At 41.2% G+C, this 24,713-nt stretch overlaps 1 protein-coding gene across 1 annotated transcript; it reads left to right on the forward strand.

Annotated features, from left to right (window-relative positions):
* The first annotated feature begins 5,706 nt into the window (after positions 1-5,706).
* On the forward strand, positions 5,707-21,216 carry alx4a (ALX homeobox 4a). Its single transcript, XM_085355089.1, has 4 exons — positions 5,707-6,058; positions 15,905-16,224; positions 20,085-20,213; positions 20,896-21,216. The coding sequence occupies exons 1-4, from the start codon at positions 5,707-5,709 to the stop codon at positions 21,214-21,216; spliced, it is 1,122 nt and encodes a 373-aa protein (XP_085211215.1).
* Positions 21,217-24,713: the final 3,497 nt, after the last annotated feature.

The following is a 24,713-nucleotide window of genomic DNA, read 5'->3' on the forward strand; positions in this document are numbered from 1 at the left end:
TCCACAGATATCTGGTAAGTCCGGTTAGTGGAATGAGGCGTCTGAAAAAACTGCACTCGCTGAAAGTGCCATTTCAAGGTCACTGACTATGACAACAGCCTTTTTCATTGTGCCATTAGGACAATGTCTTCATGTTTCACTGGGAAAGCAGAAAATTCATTAAATATAACATAATTACACAGGGCTTCCTTAAAAATTAGTCACGGCTGTGAGTCAGTAGACTCGTGGTTTCAAAGTATCCGGCTATAATAAATGTTTATGAAGAAGCTGCCGACTGTCTGCTGACATTTTCACTTCCTGAGTGGAATATTGGGCTTTGTATCAGTCCTAATTAAACTTTAACCTTTCAGTTCCATCTGCTACTTGATTTGAGATATGTTTTGAGCAATGCATCCACTAAGTGCACAAAATTAACACAAGACATGAATTTTACAGTCATAAATCCCCATTTCCCCCCCAAGTTAAGTGTGAAATTAAAGCTAAAGTAAGAGGAAAAAATGCTATAAATCATGGAATAGAAAAAGTCAGTCTTCATACAAAACTGCACGTCTTTCTGGTGCTGGTTAATGTACTTGTAATAACATGCAATTGAAACTATATTGGATTTGGTCAAATGAATTTTCATCAAGGGGCTCTAACCATGTGAACCTCATTATAGTTACTTAGTTAAACTTCTGTCATCAGTCGTCACTTCTCTCTAAAGGAATTTGACTAAATACTGGACTTTATAAAGACAGACGCAAGCCGAGTTTTTGGAAGTAAAATATGATCCATGAATGCATTCATTGTGTATGTGTGTGTGTGTGTTGTGTGCTTTAATGCTCCATTATTCACTGCAGGTGGGCCTACTGTTAGGGGGACGCTTCCACTCACGGTGCCAGAAAACTGACACGTAAATAATTTTTTAGTAGTGAGGACCACAATCCCACACGCTCTCGCTCTGACCTTCCTGGGCTGCAAAAAACAAAGAGTGTCCAAGGTTCTTGTAAGATCAGTTAGTAAAACTGTGGATACTTTTTCTGTTTTTTGTCCGCTGAATAAAAGGAGACCAGATTATGTTTGTGGCCAAAGCATGAAGCACCCTCTAAACACACCAAGAAAATTCAAAAGGAATAATAAATTATGCTACATTTCATCTTCATTTACAGCCATCACATTAGGTAATATTCTGACACTTAGGATACAAGTTTTTATCTCTGAAAGGATTCATTAATTAATCGATACTTTCTTGATTCACATGCAGTGCACAAGAAGCCACAAGCTCATCAGTTATCGTCAGGTTCTCTGCTAAGAAAAAGCCCAGACAGAAGTATACTGTTCTAGCAGGTTGACGATTAGTTTAAGTGATCATGAACTCTGGTTCACTGCCATAAATCGTCCTTCTGGCAAAAGAGGAGTGAGTTCAAAGCAATTAGATATTTGTTTGACAGCAAAAGATGCAACATAAACTGTTGTAAAGTCACTTTATCTCTTCCCTGAGGACAGTCGGTTTACAGCAGAGTGTGAGCCAGGTTTTCAGAGCATGAACATTGCATCAGACATGCAACTATGGACACCTTTCATTCTCATGGATTTAATTTGAAATCCAACCAAGTCAAAGAAGCAGATTTCTGCTCGTCTTTCACTCGCTTGCTTTCTTTTCTTCCCTCGGACATAAAACGCGTGTTTGCATGTGTCCACCATGTGTGTGGGACAGTATGAGCTTACTTGTGCCTTGAATGCAGTGTGTGTCCGCATATAATGTGAAGCGAGCAGTTCATCCGTCTTTCTTTCTGCTGCTTGCCCATAAGCTCTGTGAGTATATGCAAAACAAATGTGCACTCCACTGGAAGAGCAACTAACACACACACACACACACACACACACGCATATATATATATATATATATATATATATGCGTGTTAGACACATGTTAGACCAGCCCGTTCTCACTCCCGAGGCGTAACATGTCGACGTTTTGTCACGTCCCGCGGCGTTCCTGAGGAACGTGAAAGGAGACCTTCGGCGTTCTTATGGTACGCGGCGGGTTATGGCTGGAATCCAGTTCAATGACGCTCCCGCGGTAATAGACGTTCCAGCCCTGTATTCCAGCCCTAAACCTAACCTTATCCCTAGCCCTGACCATAACCTTATTCCTGACCTTAACCAGGACTTTAATGATGTTAAATAGCGTGTTTCTAAGCGATTTGAAGAAAAAGAGCAAACATGTGTAGATTCAGTCCAGACAGTTCTCATATTTCCTCTTTTTTCCGAGGTCGTCATTCAGGAACGTGGTGGGTAGCCAAAAACGTAATATGGTGACGATTTGTCACCTAGCGTAAAATGTTACGCTTTGGGAGTGAGAACGTGTTGGTTAGACACATGCAAACACGCGTTTTATGTTTATATATATATATATATATATATATATATATATATATATATATATATATATATATTAGGGGTGCAACGATACACAAAATTCACGGTTCGGTTCGATACTTTGGTGTCACGGTTCGATATTTCTTCGATACAAAAAAAATGTTCATGCCTTTTTAATTTTTCATTTATTAAAATTATAAATTTATATTTTAACTCAAAAGTACAGTTTTTAAATTTAACCCTAACCCTTGTGCGTGTTTTTTATTTTGACAGCGAATGCGCACCTGCGGACCACTTATGTGCAGCCCTGGTTATATAGTTCGTCATATTGCAGCCACAGAAATTCTTTTGTCCATGAAACCATAAAGCTGCACTTTCTTTTTGCCTTATAGTCTGATTTGTCATAACTTCTCCGTTTTGTGGTAAGCTTTTCTTTGGCTGTCACTTCTTCACCCTGACCTGTCTTATTTGGCTCAGCAGAACTAAAATATATATATCCTGCTGCTTTTACACACGCACTCACATAAGCTCAGCGATTCTCTGCGCAATCAACCTCTCACATGTTTAAGCTGTGGGAGATTTCACTTGTCATGTTTGCATAGTAAGCTAACGATTAATAAGACGATGTCAGAGGAATTGGTGCGCAAATTATCATCACTCACAGATCAGTGCTGTCGCTCTCTATACACAGTTGCACGATTGCAAAGTGAAAGCAAAAAAACAAGCGCAAATTCAAACGCGATTTCAATATGTCACATATTGACAGTGGCTCACAGATGCCAATGACATAATTACCCAGCTACATTTCTGAAAGAATGCAAAAGCATTGACATATATTTTTCCTTCCTACAATAGCCCGACGGGCAGGGCAGAGATAGATTTTGGTAGCCCGACTGAAAAAATCGCTAGCTCCGGGACGTCGGGCTAGCGATATTGCAAGCCCTGTATCTGATTGAGGAATCACTCATCTTTGGAAAAGAGAGTTTATTACAGAGAAATGTCTCTTTCCAAAATAAAAGCTATACTATCCGCTTCTTCTGGGCTATATTCTCAGCAGCATAAGGAGAATCATGTGCTAACAGCTGTCTAAATGACTCGGCTAAAGTTAGTAGCATGCTTGTTGTTTTGGTCTTTGCACTAGGATGATGTCGGCGTAAATGTGCAGTCATATTCGTTGTGTTCCCACTAGTGCTTTCAGGTTAATCTCGTTGAAATGACCTTAACGCCACAACACGGCAAATCTCCGTTAACGAGCTACCGCCGATCGCCTGTGCATGGGGCTAGACAGCCAACACGTTAACGAGCTAACTGCGCTAACACACTAGCTCCCACCCATGTAATTGAGCATTGCATGGCACATCCAACATACTGTTTTACTTTAGTCCATGACTCGCTTACCTTCAGGGTCATACGTCACATGAAAACCAAAATAATTCCAAACGCCAGATCTGAATGAGGGTGGGGGAGGTCCATGTGTCTTGCTAGCTTGCCCTGAGCTCTTCCTTCTGACTATGCTGTCTGTGTTGAGCGCTCAGTGGATCTGCGCTCGACAGTGCAGCCTAGGCGGAGTAGTCGAACGCAGATTCACTGAGCGCTCAACACAGACAGCATCGTCGGAAGGAAAGTTGATAAAATAAATTACAAATGTTGTATTGTTCGATACATATGCATACCGAACCGAAAGCACTGTATCGAACGGTTCAATATCGATACGAATATCGTTGCACCCCTAATATATATATATATATATATGTATTTCCATTTGGCATGGGTGTCTATGGATAATGGAAAATATCAGTATTCAAAATATCCTGAATCAAATATAACAGACTCATTTTGAAGCTGTGATATAATTGGAGTAAAATGATCACTTTTTTATTATCATCAAAAATATTTTTTTCTCTGAGACAAATTCATAGCCTACAAAAATTTCATTCATAAATACAGCAGGGCTTGAATTGTACTGCACATGATTATAGGTAAAAAGCCATTATGTACTTAATTATTTGCGAATAATAATTATAAATGATAATAAGGGTCTTCCAAATACTGAGCTGTTGATTAAAGTAGGAAACCTCAATAAGCCAACAGGATGTTTTTATACTGGTCAGGTTAATAGAAAGGTTAGCTAAAGCAGACCGGAAATATACTCACTTCTAAGTAATCCTTAAGAACGGTCGTTGTGTAAGATGTTCAAGCTTTTATTTTATACACAGTATGAACACATAAAAAGACAAATTACATAAAAATATTATTTTACTCCCAAACTTTTCTCTGGGCGTAAAATTATATCTCCTATGTCATAAAAAAAAAAACAATAAGGAAACTAATTCGAAAAATGAATTTTGAACTCTTTTATTCAGAGGAAAAGTATTTCTGGCATGCTATTAAAGCTGTCTGTCAGCATGACAAAACAAATATATTAATTAGTATCAGTAATAACTCAAATCTTTCGGTGGTTTGTGCACATAATCTACCTGGATGCTGGTGTATTATTTAGTAAGACTGTAATAATAATAATCGTATTTAACTGAAATGTAAAAGTCTAATAAAGCTAAAATAGTTATCGCCACAAATCAAACTGGGGTTTTTTTCGCTGAAATTAATAGGATGCAAGTGACTCCGAAACCCATTTCAGTTGATATTTCAGAGATGAAAACAAAAAGATCTTTTAAAGCAATACTCGTGTTATTCTGAAGCCACATACTTGGACCTGTCGGCTGAATATGGATGATTTGCCCTTGATGAACCATTGCGAATGAAGGATAAAATTGTCCCCTCTCCGCCCCGGTGCCATCACTCGCAGGCTATATATTCATATCCAAATTGCTTTATTGTCACGTGTTAAGCCCCACGCCCCTCTTCTTGCAAACTCCTTTTCCTTTTTCTTTTTTTTTTAAGAAAAAGAAAAACCCAAATGAGCGCACTAACTCGTTCGTGTCATCAACATAATCACTTGGGAGAGGTCTCGAAGGCAGGAGATCTGTGTCCCATCCTCTAAGGGAAGACGGGTTTGTGTAACTCTCCTCAAACCTGAGGGGAGTTGTGGAGTGTTTGGTCAACGACAGTGCTTCCTGGAAAAGATCTGAATCGTTTTATAACCAAACCCAGCTGCGGTCTGGTGTGCGCTGCAGTCTCCGCGTGCATGTATGTATGCGTGCGTGCGTGCGGATGTATATGTGTGTGTCTATTTTCATCTGAATGAGGTAGAAGGAGAGGAAGGGGTTTCTGCGCTTCCCTTTCCAATAGAGGGAGAGATAGGAAGAGAGAGGGGGAGAGAGACAGAGAGAGAGAGAGAGAGAGAAAAGTTTGGTCTTGTTCTCCCTTTCACTCTTTTTTTTAGGCATGAACACTGAGACCTGCGTTTCATACAGCGATATGACATCCATGGATTCATATTATAGCTCCTCTGCTGCGCAAGGTAGGGATCACCAGACGGACCACTTTAGGACATTCCCAGCTACTGATACCAAATACAGCCCCGCTGCCTTCCTGCCCAACAAAGGTCAGGGTTACGGAGAAAAGTCCAGGAGCCCCTTCCAACAGGAGTGCCAGTCATTGGATGCCGCCGCAGCTGGGCAAGGCACTTTCAGCAAATACCACCTCTTCATGCAGAGGTCTTCTTGCAAAACACCCCCCGAGGAGGACAAACTGCACCAGGAGAGGGGACACAACGGAGCGCTCATCTCTTGCTACGGTGAGTGGGGAAATAATTAAGATGAGAAAAAAAAAACAGATCAGAGTTTTAATCTTGTGTTTTCAGTTTAAAGGGAAGAAACTGAAAGGGCCTGTGTATCAAAGGGCACGCTGTGCAAATAAAAGCTACCGTGATCGCTCAGCATCAGGGTGTTTTCTCCGGAGGGAGTCAGCGCGGCGTTAGTTTTACGTCTGATTTCTCGATTAGGCACACTTGCTTTGAACCTGTCACTCACTGCTCCGCTTCTTCCCACAAACTCCGCGGGTAGCTATTAAGGGTTTAGGAGATTTGATCACCAATGGCACGGATGCACAAGTGAACAAGCAGAGCGCAGATCGGCGTGAATGGAGGAGTGTTCTGATTAATCAAACCAGTTATCCAAAACTGTTTTTTTTCTAACTTTCTGTCATCCGCAGAGAGGTGAAACTCAGAAGCATTAAAAGTGCCAACTGCAGCATATGCAGGCTCTCAAAGTGGCAGCGGTTCTGTGCGTAACGCGGTTAAGGAGAGCAATAATCTTCCCGACTATCAAATTGTCTCTTTGGCCATCAAAATTAAATTAGGGCGAATTTAATGCGATAATCTGCACTACAATCCTTAATATTGGAGTTGAGTCGGACAATTGAATTAACAGGTTTTCAGATGGCACAAATAGTGAGCCCCAAACTGATGATATTTTCATTTCATTGCACCGCCTGATTGGATCCAATTAGTTTAATTGCGAAGGGGCGCTGCTGTAATTGGTAAATAATGAGAGTGTGAATAAAACTTTGACCCTAGTTAGGTGGGCGGCCACTTTTAAACAGCATTTTCTCAGCGCATAAAACGCCTTTAACCTACAGCGAACTAAACGTAAGACGATATGGTGAACTTCCTTTGGTATTATCTGTTGTTCAAAAACAGGTACGTCATTTCTTGGTTAACAATAAGAATATATATATATATATATATATATATATATATATATATATATATATATATATATATATATATATATATATATATATATATATATATATATATATATATATATATATATGTGTGTGTGTGTGTGTGTGTGTGTGTGTGTGTGTGTGTGTGTGTGAAATTAAATATATCTCTATCTCTCTGAATGAAATATATATTATCTGGACTGAGTTTCGTTCTCGCGCTTTCTATATCTATAGCTCAGTGGACATCTGTGCTTAAACGTAATAAATGAAATACTGTAATAAATAATAGAATAAAAAAAATAACCAAAAAAGCGAGCTAACGTTGCAGAAAATTAATAAAGCAAACAATAAAATAAATTCAAGGAACAATAATTGTTTGATGGGAGGCCTCTGTTGTGTCGCCTTTACGCATGAAGTCATCCCACCACGATCGTCCACAAACACAGTCTGTTTATCTTTTTTTTTTTAATTCGATGGGGTTTAGGGATGTTTTGACAGTTTCCGGATGTCGGCCTCTTTATAGCTTCACAATGTCAACAACATAGAACAGTCTTTTCAAAAAGGCATTCTGCTCCTTTAAAATGGCTCTTAAGCTTGTTATTATTCGTTAACTTTGGCGTAGATCTGATGGATCTAGAATAAAAATCGAAATAAAATGTTTTATGTAATGTTGTGAGCCGCAGTCATTAGACCGATACTTAAACTACACTTTTTTTCTTCAGTAAGAGCTATGAACTACTAAAGAACCAAAATCATTTTTATGATAAACTTATTTATATAAATACAAAAAAACCCGATTATTGTGTTTTGTTTTGTTTTTAAATTAAAGGCTTAAAGAGGAATCTTGATATCATATTTGCTGCAGATACCCATAAATAATTTTTTTTTCTAATGACATAAAATTTTATACCAGCTTTTCAGTTTCACTTTTCTTTGGTGCTTTATCATTTCACTTCCAGTTTTAAAAACTGGAAGTGAAAAACCTCTGTCAGGTTTTCAGGTTCTCGTGGATTCTGCTTCTTTCTGCGACTCAATACTGTCCAAATGCACAGTGAAGAAAGCAAGAAAACAAAATCCATATCCACGCTATCAGTGCTCGGGCATTAATACGACTCAGATGTCAACCTTCTCTGTTTGCTTTTATTTCTCAGCTCAGGCTTGACCCTCAGAGAGCCAATCCTCCTTTAAATCTCCAGTTTGGAAACACGTGACATCCTGCTTGATATTTGCAGATCTCCTGTGTTGTTTTTTAAATCGGCGTTACAGTTGTAGAAATAAAATCTAATTCCCAGTTTAAACGCATAATTCCTAAAATACTGGAGGAAAACTGTGTGAGTCTGGGTGGTGCTGTGGGTGGTGGCTCCCTGTGCTTATCAGTGGCTGCAGGTTTTTCACTGATTTCTGCAGCGCTCACTGACTCGACATAAATTGAACACAGCAGTAAAAAATGCTGAACTCGCGAGCCAAGGGAAGAATTTATAAACGATCCCTGATGTTTTTATTGGAAAATGCTGGACTGTTTTACTTCCTGGCTCATTTCTTTTATCAAACCTGTATTTTACACACTCACTCAAATTGTCAGAGATTTGCTGTGTTGTTATAATTTGCGGCTTGATCCCTTCAGTCAAAGGTGATGTGATGACTGGTCTCCGAGCTGTCTGAAGCGCAGGCCAGCCATAATTGAGACACAGAGCTGCGTAACCGTCTAATAAACATTTACTTACATTAGAGGAACTGCAAACACGGCTATGTTGTTTATACTCAGCACACTGCCAATCATATTGTTACAGCAAATCAACAAGGCAGCTCTTGGAGCCCGAAGAGAGCTTTCAGCTCAGGCTGAGGGCTGACAGCCTGAGACCGACTGATAGACTGGGAGAAGAATATGAGAGAGAGCGCTGAAAGAGCAGTGTGTGGTTAAAAATACTGTTTGAAGGCTGATTTAAAGCAACAGTCAGGCTACATGTCAGATTTAATTGTATTAAAATATCTATAAAAAGAGCCAAAGCTATGGGTTCACATTCCTTAAAAAAATAAAGAATTAATTAAGTATTATTTTAAAAGAATCCCTCAAAATTTAATATACTGGAGAAAATATTCCATATGGAGATTAATGAGTGTTTCTGGACTACTGGATTTTTGTAGGTCATTTGTTTCACAGCATAATGTATATGATTTTACAGGCAAAATATTATAATATTTGCAATTTCAGTGGTGTATGGTTTTCCAACAGGTTAAACAAGCTGCAGAAACTTGAAACACTAAAAATAAGGGACCTTGAGAATTGGTAATTATTTTCCATCACAGATAATGCACGTTTTCTTTTTATAAAGAAATCTTGTCACCACCACAACCAGAAAAATATGCATGCGATTCACAAACTCTACTGTATGAAAAACTTTCAAAAATGGTGAAAAAATAGAAGTCTAGGGACCCGGTAGGTCACTTCGTAGTCTTAAAACAACCACCTACATGTCTTTGTGATCCTCTTCCTCTTTTGATGTGTCCATGTCTTCTCTCAGTGTCTCAGGGTGCTGACCTTTAGCTCGGCGTTCCTGCCCTCATGTGTTTGGAGAGGAGCGGGAGCTCCCCTGCAAGTGCACAGCAGAGAAAATCCATTTGAGGCCCCCCCCCATCCGAAACGCTCTGGTGTCAAAACAGAGCTCTTTGCAACATTTAGAATTGGACTCGAGCTTTACACGCTGCATGGTTAACTACCCCAGCATGACAAAGTGCAGATGGTTGACAATTTAAAGGAAAAGAAGAAAGTTATTAGTAATCTGAAATATGTGAAATGTCGCACTGGGGGGATGAAAGAAGATGTTTACCTCATTTTGAGTTCTGATGGTGGAGAGTGCCAATCCAGAATCTGCCATCATAGGCTTTAGGCCATCCATATGATGAGCTTCATCCTTATCACCACTCAGTGACCTCCTCGTGCCTTATGAGTTGGAGTGGGGTGAGGGTTATCTTCTATTAGAGAGTAAAGGTGGTCATTAAGAACTCCCACCACATATCTTCCTTGTAGGGGTACAGGAGTTGAGTTTTTTCCTGTAATTTGTCACTCCTCTGTGCTGTTGCATGGAGGATTGCAGGCCTTCTTAGAGGAGATTTGTGCCTCATATACTTTTTTTTCTTTAGGTGTAGGCAGTAACATTATTCACTAAAGACATGCCGCTGTTGCAGTTGAAAGCTATAAAAAATTGCTGTTTGTTAAACTGATTTCTTTGCACAGCCAGAATTAAATACTGCTCTACTGCCCTGCAGGTATTAATATTTCATAACTTACACAGGCAGTTAAGGAAATTATCTTCAGTAGGACCATCATTTACATAATGCTTTCATTGCCTTGTGAGGTTTTGCCCCTGTACTCTTCAGCCTTTTTACATTTTTTATATTCCTTAACCATTTTTAGCCCCACTGCAACAATTTCACCCACTCGTAATGGCAATCTGTGCTGATTGGTTCGAGCAGGGCATAATGGGAACCAGCCACGCAGCCCAGACAACTGAGGCACACTTCAGCAACTCGGTGACATGAGTGGAGGTGACAAGGACTCAGGATCATTTTACCATTTAGCTTAAAGTTTGGCAGGGTAATTTACATTAGGCTCGGTTTGCATGGCCGAGTGAGAGCAGCAGGGCAAAAGAAAAAGGCTCACGAGGACCAGGACTTCCTTTGGTCTCTTTGTCACTGCTTCATGTAAACTGACCGCTTACGCAGAACTAGAAGACTCCAGATTGGTTCTGAAATTTTTTGTACACTTATTGTTTAGCGAGGTGAATTATGGCAAACGGTTCAAATTTCCAAATCAATAACTTGTTGGGGTTTTTTTTCTTTTCAAGATGTTCTTCTGTTGTGATTTCTGCTTTTTGAAGGCCGGGCACTTTCTGAAACTCTGATGATGATGTAAACATAAAGTTCAACTAAAATACACACAAAAATAGATTTTTTTTCTTCAGTTTATTTATTATTTATTCTACAAACCATATTATTGAAACTCTGTGGTTCTTTTTTTAATGTTAAAATTTAGCTTATGATTTGTGATTGATTTAGTAGGATTCCCCAGTTTTTCTGTCAGTGTCAGCGTCTTTTGTCGGTCTGATCAGTTGTGGTATTTGTAGTATTCCTGCTGCTGGGTAATTAATATTTCCTAATCAAAGAGGCGAGGCAGTTTGGGAGTTTTTAATTTCCAAACAGAGCTGCTGCAGAGCACTTTGTTAGGACTGAAGCATTTTGGATGTTTAGCTGGTGGAAACTGGTTGCACGTTGTGTTCTCAAATTCACTTGCAGTTATTGAAACCTTGAGTGGAAAAAAAGCCATCACGCATGTTTTCAACACGGGTTTTGTTTTGTTTTTTCATTTTATGTACTGTGCATTCCCACGAAAAAAACAAAACAGAAAAATGTAGACGAGCAAGCTCTTCGCACTCGGAAGGAATGTTCTGTTTCGATCACACAACAAAAACATAAGATGGAGGAAATTCAGTTTTGTTCCAAAGTCTGGGAGAAACATTTGGAAGAGAGCTGGTGGGTGAGAGACAGGGAGAGCGATGCAGAGGGGGGGTGAGAGCGAGAAAGACAGAGATTGCGTGAGAGGTGATTTATCAACCTTTGTCTTTATGGGATTTTTTTTCACAGTCTGAATTTTTCACAGCCTGCTGAGATGGCTTATTGCTCTGTTGCAGAGAGGTTAATGGCTACCTGTTGCATGGTTACAAACACTGAACAAACAGAAATGTGTTCATGCTTCTTTTGTTTAGTATCAGGTTTTCCCAGTGTACAGCAGTGGTGTAAAAGTGCATTTTGTATGTTTGTATGTATGTAAGCACCTGATATTACAGCAAAGAAACCGAAGTGCAGCAATATCCTTCCAAAAGAGACAAGGCCATGATCGCTTCATCTTCAGCAGAGGTTGAAGATGTTTTTGGACTTCTTCTTCTTTCTTTCTTTTTTTAAATGATGTAAAAAAACAACAACACAACAACACGGAGAGGATCTCTTATAACATACAGCGGTAAATTGTCTGATCCACATATTTAATGCTTTCGACACTAAACAAAGTGCAGGAATATAATGAGGACAGTAAATGTGTTGGTTGAGACCAAACCCGGAGCTAAGAAAGGATATCAGTGATGTACTTGGCACGCTGCATGAAACTTACATTTAGTGCTGATGTGCTTTCAAACTGCTGAATATGTAAATAAGTACTCATTCTGTTTAAAGGTTTCATTTGAGTCTATTTGATTATACGACACATCGTCTCACTGTTGTGCAACAATTAAAAATACTTTAGCTTTAACTAAAAGTACAAATATGAAACAATAATTCATTACAAACAATAAGTCTCGGGTCTGTGTAATAAAATAATGACAAAACACTTTATTTTACACATTATATTGCAAATCTTTCATTTTAGCAGCAGTCTGCTTAGGTCTGCATTTGTGATCTGTTATGGAGTTAAACCGGATGATGAGTAAAACAAAGAGCATCTGAAAACAGCATCATATTTTACATCAATCTTTAAGGCTTTCGTTTGACTGCCCAGCGTGCACGGCTAGGCTCTTCTAATGACCCCAATTTAATTTCTCTTTCACAAATGTAATCCAAATATACTCTGCTAGTGTTTTTTCTTCTTTCTCTACTTTTTGAGATATTTCCTTTTCACTTTGAATGACACGTTGTTAATCCCTCTCAGCCTTCGTGGGGTGTATGATTTATTGTGTTTCCTCTTAACACACCACGCTGACCCCAGTCATCCCAGTCAATAAAGAGGCCAGGAAAAGTGCCCTGTCACTTTACAGCCCTGTTAAATTTACACTTTGATGCTGCCCCTCGTTTTCAGCTTCGAATTAAGTAGCCCACGCCACGTCCCCGTCTAGCCCATAAGAGCGTCTGTTGTGCCCCGATGGCCTTGCAAAATTGCAAGTGTGTGAGACGCAGCAGAGCTTTTATTCAAGTGTGTAACTGTGATTTTCTAAATCCCTCCTGATCTCGTTCGGAAGAATTTTCTGAGTTTTATTGTATGTGTGCAGACCGTTCCCTGTCCGCGCGGCACAGAGCTGCACAGTAATTTGAACAGATGCTGGCTGGTAGAGTCACTGCATTGAAAATAGAATATTCTGTGGTCGTGGCTAAAAACATCTTCATGGCATTTTCATCTAAAAGAGAATAATTCTGGTGCGTGCATTTGCTGGACTGTTCTGGCCTACGTGAGTTAGAGACGCTGCGCGCAGAAGTGCAGGTTAAGCTAAAACTGTGAGAGAACAGCTGAAGTCATGAGCACTGTGATAGAGGTTTTGATGGAGCACATGTTTTTCACAGTCGCTCCTTTCCTGCCTCTCTGAGAGGAGATTTGATCCTGACAGCACTCTTTGCAGCCAGTCTTTCTTGTGCTCTCTCTGCATATGGCATTCCCTGCAGGAGGGCCCACTGCTCTTCACCTTGGGCAGTGCCGGAGTGCTAAAGAAGATTGCATGGATAACAAGCAGGAGATTGTCACAATATCCCGCCCTGCCAAAAAAACTTCAGTGACGCGATATAAACAATTGCCTTTGATCAGTGAGAGGCCTCATGATTTCAAACAGCCTGACAGCTCTTGCTTTGCAGGGACTGCGGGTGCAGGCCAGAGAAATATGATTAAATAACTGCATAGTATTTATGCTAGGAGAAAACACATTTTCTCCCTTCAAGCTCAACAGGGTATGTTAGTCATGGACAGTGAGGCAATGTTGGAAGCACTGGACCCCCAGCAAGCGGTCTGCACCAAAACACAGCTCCTGAGCCCATCAGGGGAGGCCAGATTTCTCTGTTCTCTGAACGTCGTAGAGCTAAAACGCATCTGGTCGGATGCACGCTGCAAACCGTGCAGCAAGGCAGGTTTTTACTTTCTTCCGTTTTCTTCTTCTTTGCAAGGCTGAATAAAATAAAATAAGAGCCACACAGCTTCTGCTGTCCAGAACAGGCCTCAGTATTTTTTTTTTAGTACCAAGCCAAATGCTTTGCCTGGTATTAATTGGAAAAATATGCTCGTTTTTATTATTCATATCCCTGCAAACAAGATAAGGATTGTAAACTATGAATTTGGTCTCTATTAGCTACTGACAGTCCAGCATTGTACTTGACAGTCAAGAAAACAACTGCAGCAAAAGTAATAAACAGATGCTCGCAAACTTATCTCGTAAAAATGTGTTAGAAGACAGAATTGAGTAGAGAAAGAGAGAGGGGAGGGAATCAGGGTCCCTTCAGCTCACCTTGTAGTGCATTACCCAAAATGGCTCTGAGATGGGGTCACTGGGTGTGTGTGTGCATGTGTGATGCCTTCTTTGCTGACCGAGCGCTGAGCAGGAGCTCACACGAACGCACACACCTCCCACTTCTAACCTTGCAAATTCTCAGATGAGCGGAGACGTCCTCGTTCCTGAAAATAACTTTGCCTCAGAAAAAATCGACAAGCAGGACGGTGCCGCACGGCTACTCTAAATCATGGTGATCAATCCGAATCCCCCCCCCCCCCCCCCCCATGGCGGGAATAGTTATTAACCAAGAGATGTGTTCACAATTGATTAGATCAGCGGGGCCCCAAAAGTCCTGCCAACTCAGAGACATGGCTGTTGAAATTTATGATCAGCTGAGCCATGAAGAAAGAGGGAGCGTGTTTGTAACTGAGACAGAAAGAAAGCACAAAGATCTCTATCTTGCTTGCATGGCAAGAAGCCGCTCTGCAGCTATTGCATTTTGACAGTTTTGCTGCCAGGTGACTTTGCAGCCACATGACAGACTTCAGTTACACATACGACTAATATGAGGATAAAGTATTCTGTGTGTGTCTGTGTGTGGGTGTGTGTTGGATTGGAGGTGGTTTAGGAAGGTAAAAAAAAAGAGTTGTAAAGAAAAATCCAATTTTCTGTCAGGCTCAAATTATAGCCTGAGTTTCTGCTCTCACCCCCCCCCCAAACACATCGCAGAATGATCTACGAACTACAACTGGAGCCTGTAAGCAGCCAGTGATCAAGACCAGCCATTACACACTCAGACAGACAAACACACTGACGCGCACTCTCGGCTCTGCACACCAGCGGATTTCACAAGTCGCAGAATTTCCTCACAAAGAGCGAGAAATCCCTTTGTTCCACCCAATCAAACCCCATGAAATATCACAGCGATCGAAGGCATAAATCATCATTTATGAACACGCTGCCAGGAGCCATGTGACTGGGACGTTTAGTAGGATAGAGGATCAGTCATTTCTTTCATTTATTTACTTTTAAAGGGTGCTGAAAAAATGAAAAATGTTTGTCCCAAGTGCCCAGTGCTGTAATAGATTATATCTATCTGACTTTTTGAGAGGGTCTCAGATCAGAAAACGTTTAATATCAGCATGGCTCTAAGGGGAACAGGGCGATTTGAGAAAACCAAATAAGGCCACGCTGATAAATAATAGCATTTATCTTTCAGTAGCCGTGGGCGTGTGAAATACGCGGTCTTAAAACTCCATTTTTCAAGAGCAAAAATGTTGCAAAACCAGAAACCATTTCAAATCTTTGTGCCAATAAGAGGAACAGAAGAAAGGCCGGGGCAATAAAAACTTTCATCTTGTTCAAACTCCTCCACATGTGATTTGAATCAGTGAAGTGTGAATTGCTTCCTTAAATTCTGAATAATAGCATTTGGACAAACACCGTTAAAAACACATTTATTTTATTAAACTAATATATCTTCTCCAATAAAACATTGTGTGTCTAATCGTCAAGTTACATCCTTTTTGGGCAGTGTTATGTAATGCCTTTTCTTTACATGCATTTGGGGTTTAAAAAAAAATCTGAACTTCAGACATTCACAAATATCAGTCCTGATACAATTATAGAAACACAAACCTCTCCTAACAGTTTTTAACCTTTTCCTGACTCACTAGGTAAAGACAGTTCTGGTCTGGCAGATTCTGACTTGGCCCCAGACTCCGACCCACCTGGAATGGACACCAGATACCTAGCTGTGAAGGATCAGGGCGTCAAGGCGGCCTCTGATAGGACACCAGGCACTGACTTAGCGAGCCCTCTGGAAAAGGCTGATGGTGGCGAAAGCAACAAAGGCAAAAAGAGGCGAAACCGCACGACATTCACGAGCTACCAACTGGAAGAACTAGAGAAGGTTTTCCAGAAGACACACTATCCTGATGTTTATGCTCGAGAGCAGCTCGCGCTCAGGACGGACCTGACTGAAGCCCGCGTGCAGGTACTGCAGCACACTCAGCAGCAGCTGAGGGGGAATTTCGCATGAAGCTAAATGGGTTAAACAAACTGCAGATAGAGCTGGAAAAAAAGGAAACACTGCACTTTATAATAACACACTGAGGCTGATTAAAAAACTTTATTTAGGGTGGTCGTTCAGTTTTGTGTCTTTAGAGACGTTAACTTCTAAATCAGAGGTGTAAAAAGAAAAACTAAGCTCTTCCACAGCTGAACATCACAACCTCATGGATCTTTGAGCATCTGCAGCTCGACACAGATAACGTCACTCACAGAACAACATGAGAGATTTATCTGGTAATGTGGGAGTCAGGGGAGAGAGTGGGGGAGTGGGAGCTAACAGAGGCCAGGGGGGCCCAGGGGGTAGCTGAGGTTTGAGCTGCCTGGGCCTCATATGTGCAGTTTTAGGAGCGCAGACTTTCATCAACATATGAGGAGACCCCTTTGACGCCGCTGTTTCTATTTTTCCCCCCATCGCATTTGCACCTAAACGGTTTAATTTGCTGAATTTCTGATTTTAGCTTTGCCAGCGTTTGTCTGGCTTGAGGTGTCTCACTGGCCCGGTTATGACTGCTTTGATACATTCCAACATTAATGGGCAGAGAAGGAAACCTTCACTGTTTCTGTGCCATGTCTGTGTGTGGTGTATGCGTATGACTACAAAAGCCCCTGGATTTTCTCTGTTTTTCTTTCATTAAGTTCCTCTTCTGACAAGAATGTGTCCCTGCTGTTGTCTCCGGGGGTAAGGTGTGAAACTTTTCCCGTGGGCTTTTAGTGAGCTGGAGATTTATATGTGAATTCATATCTATTTGAAGGCATGTGGTGTCTTCCAACAATGTACGGAGACAATATTATGGATATAGTTTTTGATGTGCGGGGCTGTCATACATGGGATGAGATAAGAGCTGGATTAAAACCAGTCTTCGACATGGAGTGGTGGCCAGCAAATTTCCACAGCGAAACGCAGGAAGTCCACGCAGCCAAAGGGTTATAACTCAACCCCGAGTCGCTCAAGGTATGCTGCTCGGCTCTGTTCTGCAGCTCGCGCTATCACGGACCTGCCCGCTTCAGATGAATGCAGCTTTTTACAGCCCTCGGCTCTCCCAGTGGTCTTCTTAAACGCTCAAGTTAAAAAAGATAAAAGACACGAGATGCCTTGTCAGTCAGAGAACGGGGCTCTGTGCTCCACACACGCACGCACAAAAAAGCCCTCACAGCTCATCATTTCAACATCTGGAATGAAAAAACCAAAATGGGAAGAAAAAAAAAGTTGATCAGCTGATAAAAGAAAAACAGTCCACGACGGCTTTTAAAAACCTTTTGTTTAATTATAAAAACAAAAGACAAAAATCACTGAGAGTCCATGCTTAGGTTCGTTGCATGAAAACAGGGGGCTTTCAGTTAAACAACATCAGGGATCGGAGTTGTTTGCTTTTTCAGTCTTGGGGTTTCAAAGGAAGAGAGTGAGCCCAGCTCTTATATACAATATAGGAAGGTCAAAGGTCAAGGGTTTCAATAGCATCGTTGGTTCTGAGAATCAAGATGGCATCTAGTGTGGAGTCACCATCTCTAACTCACAACACTGATAAAAATGTATTTTTTCTATGAAGCCATTTAAAAAAAAAAAAAGAAATCATGTTTACACTAATACTGTGATTTGAGCTGCGTTCCTTATGGCGACAGGTTAAAAACCTCTAAGTATTGTTTACTTTACCTTTACTTAAAAATAAAAATAGGACCTAACAACATTAAGACTTAACAGGTCTTGCAACAGTATCCCTGCCAAGACTGTTAGCCTTTGAGTTAGCGGGAGGTACAGAATAGGAAACACAAAAGTGTTTACAACATAGAAATGAAACAGGATAAAGCTTCACCTTCATATGGAAGCTTGTTTCTGCCACTCAAAAGAAATGTGAGTTAATGATCTCAAAAATCTTTCTTACTAACTTCTGAGAAAATTACTCAAATATAATCTCGAGTTATTATGTCCAAGTTTTCAGATAATAGCTTGAAATTTGATTTAGCATTGCCTGGTAAAAAAAATAAATAAAATAAAAACAAAAAGACCCAAACTTTAAACCAGATCCAACGAGGGCAGTGAGGGTCAACTTTAGTTGGCAGGTATGACTGCTATAGCTGTCACCCACCTTTATCATTATGTTTTACACTTTTTACATTTCAGGCAAATGATTAAAGGTAACGCTGTGTTTAACTGCATGTTAAACCAGCAGCTGAAAATATAATGTTAGTTATTAATACCTTTAATATAAATAATATTAATGGTGTTAGCAAATCCTGTGTTGCTTTTGATCATGGCCTATTACAAAACAAGGCTGCAGCAATCTTTTCCAGCATGCATTACATTCCCAGTTCAGTTCTACATTTCTTTGGGTTTTGTGTCCACTGCTTGTCCTCATCTTACCTTTAATTGACACAGGAAATAAGACATTATGTGGTGGGAGGAGGAGAAACGAGAACAAACTCACATTTAATGAACAACAACACCGCTCAGAGGCGCTTCAGCGATATTATTGGCGCTTAAGAGTGTTGGAAAACCGAAGCCAGGCTCAGCCTTGGATTTCTTTTTACTTTGGCTTGGAAGCTGACATGAGTGACAGCAGAGGCGGGTTATCAATCCTCTGAGCCAGTCTCTCACTTCAAAGTGTTTTCAGCCCCATACAGCTCTCCTGCCGGGGCCAGTTTGGTATTTCTCTGCTCTTTCTCTCTGGGGCAGTAACATAAATAAAGCCTCATTGAAAGTCCACCAGCTACTTAAGCTGTCAAGGTCTTTACCAATTACTGTCACAAAGCAGCGTGTGCAACGCAAAAATATGTTCTCGCTGTATAATAGCCAACAGACTTGGCACGAAGCAAAGACTGAGCAGGTTCGAGCTGCTGGCGACACTTATACTGGGCCTTAGAGGTAGCACACAAACATTTTTGGAGTGTAATTATCGATATTAGTCCAAAAGAGCCAGCGTGAGCTTGCCTGGAGTTGAGCATCCTGAGTTGGACAGTGTAGAAGAGGATGCATTAAAACATAAGGGAAAGAAGGATTATGCCCTTTGGTCTGTGTGCTTCTTTAATTTAGTAGGGGACAGCGTCAGAAAGCCAGGAGTTTTGGCTTCAGGAAATTAAAAAGCAAAATGCAAACAAACCTCAACTTATAATCCCATCTCACCTTTCAATGTCCTTTATTGCCTGCATAGATTTATAGTAAAATATCTGGGCACAAAATGTGAGAAATCCCATCGGAAGGTAACTTTTTGGTGCCGAATTTAAAATATAATCAGTCCAGGCTGGTAGCTGAGAGTTGCAAAGGAAATCAGGTGACCTCTAAAGCGTGCCAGAGACAGTGATGATAATTTAAACAAACTAATGCTCTCGATAAACAACGCCATCGGGTTCAGACGTCTGTTTTTGGCGGTCAGCATATAAGCACTAAGGTGAGACGGAGCTCTGTGAAGGCAGCAGCACATTGTTTACATGTTTTATCGTCATTGTTGTCTTTATCATCTATAGGATTGTGTTCATTATTATTACAATTAAAACTAAAAATAATAATTCCTTTCTGCTGCAAGTTTACACCTAAGTTTGAATTTTTGATATGCTTCAAATAATACTTTCAGCCATTGGCAGTCTACCCACATAAGGGTCGTTTTCCCATTTGAAATGGAAACTTAGATTTGTATCTATAGAAAAGTATTTCCTTTAGATTTGAGGGGAAAGCTGCTGTTAAGAGTTCAGGCTCCTCTGACTGCACACTCTGTCCTGGATGAAAGTAAAGAAAACCTCAAGTGTTGCTGGTGGTTTTTGTGATATTTGGACCTTTTCCTTTCTCTGCAGGTGTGGTTCCAGAACAGGAGAGCGAAATGGCGAAAGAGGGAACGCTTTGGCCAGATGCAGCAGGTCCGAACACACTTCTCCACAGCTTACGAGCTGCCTCTCCTGACTCGTCCTGAAAACTATGCTCAGGTACAGTGTGAGCTCTTTAACACGTGTTCTTTCAGACCTCTCTCCCCCGACCAAAAGCTAAACGTAGACAGGGGTGATTTTTTTTTCTTTACTGCTATGATCCTAATTTCTGCTACAGACTGGGAATGATTCGCTTGCAATAAAATCAACTTTTAATTGCCTTCCGTTGCATCAGGAAAGTTGCTGCAGGTGGCAACAGTTAAAAAAAGAATCTCTTTTTCAAGGAGTTGTTGAACATTTTTGAGAAACTTGGCTTTTTTCCTTCATAGTAAGATTATTTTTAAGAAGAAAAAGGGCAAAGTATGTAGCACATTTTGTACGAAAGCACCTCTGTAGGGTACTGATTAACATGCTATGCTGTTTTTTGTCTAATTTTTTCAGGAGGTTCACAGTTTACCAACATTAACCCTCAACAAGGACACAAATAACTAATATATGTACCCTAATTACAAAATCCCTTAAGCATGTAAGGCTTTAGATTGGACTGTGCTGGGTTACAGGAATTGGCACTTAAAGATAAGGAGAGCCAGATAAATGAAAAATACACCTGCACTAATCTATTGTATACACAAGTGTTCGTGGGTTAAACAGCCAATGTAGTCTTTGCTTTCTTTGAGCGTGCATTCAAAATAATGAGGTGTGTGACTGCCTCACTCATGTTGATTTTCCAACAATATTCCAGATCCAGAACCCTTCCTGGATCGGCGGCAGCAGCGCTGCGTCTCCTGTGCCGGGCTGCGTTGTGCCCTGCGACACAGTGACTCCGTGCATGACACCTCACCCCCACTCTGCCAGCGGGGTGTCTGATTTTCTGGGAGTACCGAGTCCCGCAGGTCACGTGGGGCAGGCTCACATGGGCAGCCTGTTTGGAGGATCTCCTGGCATGGCTGGAGGCATCAACACTTACGATCTCAACATGGACCCCGACCGCAAGTCCTCCAGCATCGCCGCTTTGCGCATGAAAGCCAAAGAGCACAGTGCAGCCATATCTTGGGCCACATGATGTGTTGACACATGCTGGATGACGGGGGACCTTGTTGACCCCTGAAAAGTCTAAACAATCCCAGAATGGAGTAAGGGGTGGCACTAAAATCAAGGCAACAGTGGCTACCTTCAAAAATGCTGCAATCAAATTATGTGGGGAAAAAAAGAAAGAGATAAAGATTTGGCAAAATCGGCAGTGCCATGTTTTTGGTGGCACAGCAGTGAGTGCTGTGGAAGCCCAGTGAGAAGGTGAAGGTGTGCTGTATAACAGGAGTTGCAGTGTAGTGCTGAAGATAGGCAAATATATATATATATATTAAAAAAAAGATGCTAGAAAAAAGTTCAATTAATCCAAAAAAAGAAGAAAAAAAAGAAAAGAAACATCCATGCACTTATTTGCTAACACAGACACAATTTCTATTTGTACAGAGCTTTTGGTATGTTTGTTTTGGTGCTGTTTTTATTCTGATCTTGTTATTTAAAATGTCCCCCTTTTTCCCTTTTTTGCGTCATTTAATTTTAAGTTTTGATTTCACAGCTAGTTTAAAAAGCATTCTGAAAAAAATCCCTTTAAAAAACCTCCATACATTTTACTCTTTGTCAGCATTAACTTAAGTCATGCCGGTGCTGAGATGACCATCAATACAAGCGTCACAGTAACCAAATCTGGGTATGTTTTCCAGTGACTGAAAACGTAGACAGGGCTCTTCCCTCTAACATTACAAAGTAAAACAGATGAAAAGTGGTTCTCTTGAGTATGGCCAAGGGTAAAAGATCCACCTGCTGCACTAACCCAGCCTGCTGATGCCCAGAGAGGAGGAGGAAATGGTGTATGGGAGTACGAGAGGGGCACAGCAGGCCTGCTGCTCTCAGGGTTGAAGAGCCTGGGAGCGCCAGCCTCCAAACAGATGCAGCTCTGTTTTCAGGAGAAAGACTCCAAGTGGACATAACTGTGCCCCTTGCATTTCTAGTCTCACAGGTCTCAGAAAGAGAAGTGCCTACCAGTCAAGCCAGACTGCCAGAAATAACACAGGAACCAGCAGAAGCCTCTTTTGAAACAGAGCGGGCTACTGGGGATAACACCGTGTGTTGACGCTCTTAAGCACTGAATGGATGTCAGTATTCAGCAGCCTTTTCTGGACTTTAACAAGCCTGCATTTGGCTTTCAGTGCAGCGCTGCCATACATGTCATTGTTACTCTTCCTCTTCTTTTTTCTTTTTTTTACCATCATCAGATCTTTCAAAGTACTCCATCACCCTGATTAATGCATAGTGACCTCTGTGGTTCTGTTTAAGGTTTTGGCCCTGTGTTCCTCGTGCATACATGAAGATTCAAGTGTATTTGGACCAGAATGTGTTAAAGCTGAAGTAAAATCAGGGTCTCCTTTGCACTCGGTTGCAATGGGCCGTGACCTAGGACAACAAAAACTCTCAAATTGATTCTGTGTGAGTCCTCAGCTTAACTCCAAATATGTTTGGGTTGATGCCCCACTAAAGTGTGTACATCAGCTGGGTTCTGTAGTACTGAGTAAGCTCGGGTCTCTCTCTCGGATCCAGTTCACCTTAATTATTTGACGCTGTAGCATAAAACAAACTAAATGGCACAAAATCCACAGGTGCTTCGATGATCAGTCTGCCATCTACAGCGAGGTGACTGATGGGAATGAGGTTAAAACTGGCTGAAAGTTCTCTACAGCAGAACAAGGCAGGATAATTGTGTCCATCACAAAGTTGTGACATGGAGACGAGGATTAAAGCTACAAAACTTTGGTCCTAGCTTCATCCGTTTTTGACCATATTTATAAACGTTTTTTCCCCCGTCAGATACCAACATGACAGGTCCATGTCTTCCCTCTGCTTTCGTCTAGTTTACTTCTATCAGGACTTAAGCACTATTCCCTGTGTCTGTGTCCTTTGCCCCCACGAAAAGAAGTGTAAGATAGAGGTTGACCCAGCCAGATACCTCATACCTTGCCTGGGATATCATTCAAATTTTTAAGCATATTTAAAAAGCAAACTTCCATTTTTCCCTGGTAACAGCATCTTGCAGTGACAGAAATAGCCAATGAGCTTTTCAAGTGCAGCAAGATGAGGTAATACATGGCTTCCTTTGTTTGCAAAGCTTGATTTAGGCCTGAAGCATAACAAAGGGTTTCATGGTCTCAGAAAGCAAACCTGATACCTTGTGGTACCACCTCGAGGCAGAGCAACCATTGCTAATTCCCTAAACTAAACCACATTCCCTCTCCTCCTGGGTAGGTAGGTAAGAGAGGTGAGGTGCGGGCTACAACCTGTCAGCAGAGCAGATCGCCCTCAAGTTGTCCAAATCACCTCCAGTTTCACTCCTCTGTGCAAATGCGAGGCATGTGCATGCACAGAGGACATATCCCAGAAGTGAGAGGGTATCCTTGCGAATCTGAACATGGGGCCCCCTGTGCTCTAGCCTAGGGGTTGGACGGAGGGCGAGCTGTGAGGGCGTCTGCTGTGTTCCGGTGTTCTGGGAAAAGGACAGTGCACACAGCTGCGCTCAGGGGGTAAATGCAAAACAAACATGCCTCACACATGCTTCCCCCTCAGCTGTCATGGCTCTGCTTTCAAAGATCTACTCCCCCCTCCCCAATCACACACATTGCACTGCGCCTCTCCCTTCGCTCACTCACACTATGTCCACCAGCCCCAAGCCGCAGCCCCTCATCGCAGGGTCTGAGGCACAGCCACACAGGCAACTGAGGAAGGCTTTTTAATTAACACTGAGCCATGTGGAGGCTATGGACTGCAGTATTGTGTGTCAGGATGGACAGGACTGTCTGTCTTCTAGTTGGTCTAGCTGGATGCAGACATACTGGCAATGAGACGCTCAGGTTTACCGTTTTCTGTGCATTCATGAGAATCTCCAGTGAGGTCTTTAACATATGGAAACCAAAGATGGACAGTTTTTACCACTTTAAGTAATTTCCTACACTTACACAAAGCCTGTTAATGCAAGATTCAGCTTTATATTTAAAAAAAAATCTCTCTTGTATGCTGCACAACTCCAGCCTTGAGTGATAACGTCCCCCTTTCTCATTTTTCTAATACTACTGAAGTCAGGTAATCAGTATAGGAGTAAATATATGATAAATGCATGCTGTTGTGTGCATGTACAGTGTTGTGCGTGCAGCTTGAAGTGTCATAAGACTCGTAAACATTTTACTAATTTGATGCCGTTTTATTTTGTGGGACAATTTATAAATATTTGAGTGTAAAACTTCTCTTAAACTTGGTGATGATCTGTTTGTATTCCTAGTGTTTGTGGACATTGTTTTCTCATCATGTTATTCTTTAATTTCCCCCTCCTACCAAGTTTGTGTGGCTTTAAGCTGTCTTTGGAAATGAGAGTATGAATTTACTCATGCTTGTGTGATTAAAATACCATAAGTTATCGTACTTTGATTTAGAGTCGCTGTGTTCTGAAATGCGTAACAGCCTTAATAAGGTGGAAGCAGCAAAACAGTAACTGCTCCCTGCAGCTTCTCA

Source organism: Diplotaxodon limnothrissa, linkage group LG1 (assembly GCF_057381915.1).
Source record: "Diplotaxodon limnothrissa isolate DT_005_m linkage group LG1, D_limnothrissa_male_GT1.1, whole genome shotgun sequence".
NCBI lineage: Eukaryota > Metazoa > Chordata > Actinopteri > Cichliformes > Cichlidae > Diplotaxodon > Diplotaxodon limnothrissa.

Bases quoted from the DNA above. Each gene is read 5' to 3' on its own strand.
- alx4a (XM_085355089.1), top strand. From the start codon at position 5,707: ATGAACACTGAGACCTGCGTTTCATACAGCGATATGACATCCATGGAT. The intron at 6,059-15,904 runs GTGAGTGGGGAA...CTGACTCACTAG, and splicing joins AGCGCTCATCTCTTGCTACG to GTAAAGACAGTTCTGGTCTG. The intron at 16,225-20,084 runs GTACTGCAGCAC...CTTTCTCTGCAG, and splicing joins TGACTGAAGCCCGCGTGCAG to GTGTGGTTCCAGAACAGGAG.